General features: G+C 52.4%; 1 protein-coding gene across 1 annotated transcript; it reads left to right on the top strand.

Annotated features, from left to right (window-relative positions):
• Window positions 1–47: 47 nt before the first annotated feature.
• PCNA (proliferating cell nuclear antigen) lies at window positions 48–2,174 on the top strand. Its single transcript, XM_008942391.1, has 5 exons — window positions 48–144; window positions 1,072–1,139; window positions 1,295–1,489; window positions 1,831–1,954; window positions 2,075–2,174. Exons 1-5 carry the CDS (start codon window positions 48–50, stop codon window positions 2,155–2,157), a joined length of 567 nt encoding a protein of 188 aa, XP_008940639.1. The 3' UTR covers window positions 2,158–2,174.
• Window positions 2,175–3,497: the final 1,323 nt, after the last annotated feature.

The raw sequence follows: 3,497 nt of genomic DNA, 5'->3' as shown, positions 1-3,497 counted from the left end.
CACAAACACCTCCCCACCCCCACCCCCGGCCCTCTTTGTGCCCCAGCATGTCCAAAATACTGAAGTGTGCCGGCAACGAGGACATCATAACTCTGCGGGCAGAGGACAACGCAGACACCTTGGCTCTAGTGTTTGAAGCACCAAGTGAGTGTTAGATTTGGGAACTGCTCTGCTGGGCCATTTCTAGGTAGTCTTGATCGACCGTGTGGGTGCAGAGGGGGAGGAATAACAATAATATGTGAGAGGAGGAGAGCTCACCTGACACTTAAACTCTTGAAGTAGAAACTTTTGAAACCATCTGGAGTTGGGAATGTAAAGAAAGACATGAACCTGTTGGAGCAAGTCCAGAGAAGGCCCCAGGATTTATCGGAGGGCTGGAACCCCTCTGCTGTGAGGCCAGGCTGAGAGAGCTGGGCTTGTTCAGCTTGGAGAAGAGAAAGCTCCAGGGAGACTTTCAGGACTTAAGGGGGCCTGTCAGAAAGATGGGGATGGACTTTGGAGGAGGGCCTGCTGGGACAGGATAAGGGGAGATGGTTTGAAACTATTAAGAGGCAGATTTAGACTGGAAAGACAGAAGAAAGTTTGGATAATGAGGGTGATGAGGCCCTGGCCCAGACTGCCCAAATAGGTCCTTGATGCCCCACCCCTGGAACCATTCCAGGTGAAGCTGGCTGGTGCTCTGAGCAACCTGCTCTAGTTGCAGATGTCCCTGCTCAGTGCAGGGGGGTTGGACCAGATGACCATGCAAAGTTCCCTTCCCACTAGGCCAGGCTGGTTCTATGGATGCCTAGTCAGCTTGAACAGTACTCTGTTTTAAGGGACAGACTCTTTAGGCCACATACAGATGCTCTGGGCAGATTCCTCTCCTCTTGCAGCCTACAAAAGGCTGTTTGGGTCACTTCCCAATATCTAGTGCTAATTAAACAAGGTGGGTCTTGCTGTCACAGCTAAGGAGGGGGAAGGGACAAAACTTTGCTAATTAAACAAGGTGGGTCTTGCTGGCACAGCTAAGGAGGGGAAAGGGACAAAACTTCTCAGAAACACTTGGTAAGTGCTGCTTTGTTCCTTCAGATCAGGAGAAGGTTTCTGACTACGAGATGAAGCTCATGGATCTCGATGTGGAGCAGCTTGGAATTCCAGTAAGTAGTGGCTCGAAGGACTCTCCAGAGTCCTGGAAACGGGTGTTCTCCCTCGTCCCCCTGGCTCTGAGCCTGGGACGTAGCCTGCTGTGGGAGGCCTGGCCAGCGGGGCGCGGTGGCTCCCCGGGTGGGTGTGAACCCTGGTGCTCCCCCAGGAGCAGGAGTACAGCTGTGTGGTGAAGATGCCCTCGGCAGAGTTCGCCCGCATCTGCCGGGACCTCAGCCACATCGGCGACGCCGTCGTCATCTCCTGCGCCAAGGACGGCGTCAAGTTCTCGGCCAACGGGGAGCTGGGCAACGGCAACATCAAGCTGTCCCAGACCAGCAACGTGGACAAGGAGGAGGAGGCTGTAAGTGAGGCGTTGGCCGTTCTCTGCTCTCCTTGGCGGTGAGGTTTCTGCTGGTGGGACCTGGGGAGCGGGGGGGGTGATTTGCTCGTTTGTAGGCTATGGAGTTGGCCACTGGTTGCCAGCTTCGGGTCCTTGGCCCTGCAGGTGGTGCTCAGCAGAGCAGAGTAGGAACCAGTGCTGCTTGAGGTGCCTGAACCATTGGCAAGACCAAGGATTTTGCTGCCTTTATGGAAGTCTGACAGCCCTGGGGGGTGTCCCTACCCATGGCAGGGGGCTGGAACTAGGTGATCTTTGGGGTCCCTTCCAACCCAAACCACTCTGATTCTACAATGGTTTTCCAGGTTACAATAGAGATGAATGAGCCTGTCCAGTTGACCTTTGCTCTGAGGTACCTGAACTTTTTTACCAAAGCCACTCCCCTGTCACCTACAGTAACACTCAGCATGTCTGCAGATGTTCCTCTTGGTAAGTACAAGCAGCTCTTGAAAACTCTTGTAGAGCACTTCCACCTTAGGGTGGTGCTGAGCACTCAGGTTTCTGCAGAACCTCCTCAAGAGTATTTTTCTCTTTTTTTTTTTTCCCCAGTTGTGGAGTACAAGATTGCTGATATGGGACACTTAAAATACTACCTGGCTCCAAAGATTGAAGACCAACAAGAAGGCTCTTAATTGGCGTGGGACTGAGGGGGAGACCTGCTCAGCTCTTGGCAGAGGATGGAGGAACTGGTGGAGGTGGTGGTTCCAGCTCACTGCCACAGCATACCAGCACTGTTAGGCATTTTCTGTAGATATCTCTGTAAATATTTTTCAACTTACTGTTTTGCTATACTGGTGCCACTGGTAATAGGAAATTCTGTGTTTTCTAGTTTATTCCAGTACTTCCACTAATCTCGTAGGTGCTGTCTGAAGGAGGACTAGCTTACCCCTTTCAGCTGCCATCAGAAGGGGTATTTAATGCTCCAGTTTAACACGGAGCAATATTTAACTTGCTTAAAGACAATGTTTCCTGGAGTTTCTCCTGTAGCTAGCATGGGTTGCTGTTCATTTATGCCATGAGTTTTTGACCTGATTTGATCCACTTATTTTTGAAGCTGGTATTCTAACTGAAACTTGGAAATAAAGAAAATAATTTTGTGGGGTTTATGCTGTTGTAGTGTGGATGAATGGATCAATGCCTTGTCAAGCTGTGCTGATGGACCATGGCTCTGCTTCCAGAGGTGTTGTCTCGTGCTGGTCTGCCTGGGAGTCACCCTTCAAGCATTCAGTGTGGTCACAGCTTGGACTAACCTGCCTGTGACACTGCTGCCTTTAAGCAGAGGTTTGTGAAGCAGGGTTTTTCCTTAAAGTGCATTAGCTGTGGCAGATGCCAGAGCTGCCTCTAGCAGGGGCTGTGCCTGTAGCTGTCAGCAGCTCTGGGTGAGGCCAGCAGGGGTGTGGGCATGTGCTTGGTGTAGTTGTGACTAGGAGCTGTGTGAGCCCTTCCTGCGTTTGGTTCTGCTCTTTCTGGCCCCTCAGCAGCTGCATTCACTGGGTGCCTTTGTCCCACAGCTCACACACTTCTGTTGTAGAGCATTCCCCTGTGCCACCAGCAGTTCCTCTCTTCACTGAGGGATCTGTGATTTATGATCATCTCATGAGATACCCCCCTGCAGTGCTGGGGCAGCTCTGGAGTCCTCAGCACAGCAGAGCCAGGGACCTGCTGGAGTGGGGCCAGAGGAGCCCCAGCAATGCCCCGAGGGGGGAACCCCTCTGCTGGGAGCCCAGCAGGAGAGAGTTGGGCTGGGGCAGCTGAGAGGAGAAGGCTCCAGCTGGGGAGACCTGCTGGGGGCTGGCAGTGTCTGAAGGGAGCTTTAGAAGAAAGCTGGGGAGAGACTTCTTACAAGGGCTTTTAGTGATATGATGAGGGGTAATGGCTTCAAACTAGAGGAGTGTAGGTTTAGGCCAGAAATGAGGAAGAAGTTCTTCACTAGGAGGGTGGGGGCACTGGCACAGGTTGCCCCGGGAAGGTG

The sequence above is a fragment of the Merops nubicus genome, unplaced genomic scaffold (genome assembly GCF_000691845.1).
Source record: "Merops nubicus isolate BGI_N331 unplaced genomic scaffold, ASM69184v1 scaffold33576, whole genome shotgun sequence".
In the NCBI taxonomy this organism is placed as follows: Eukaryota; Metazoa; Chordata; class Aves; order Coraciiformes; family Meropidae; genus Merops; species Merops nubicus.
Note: the sequence above shows the minus strand (reverse complement) of the source record. Positions and strands in the feature narration are given on the sequence as shown.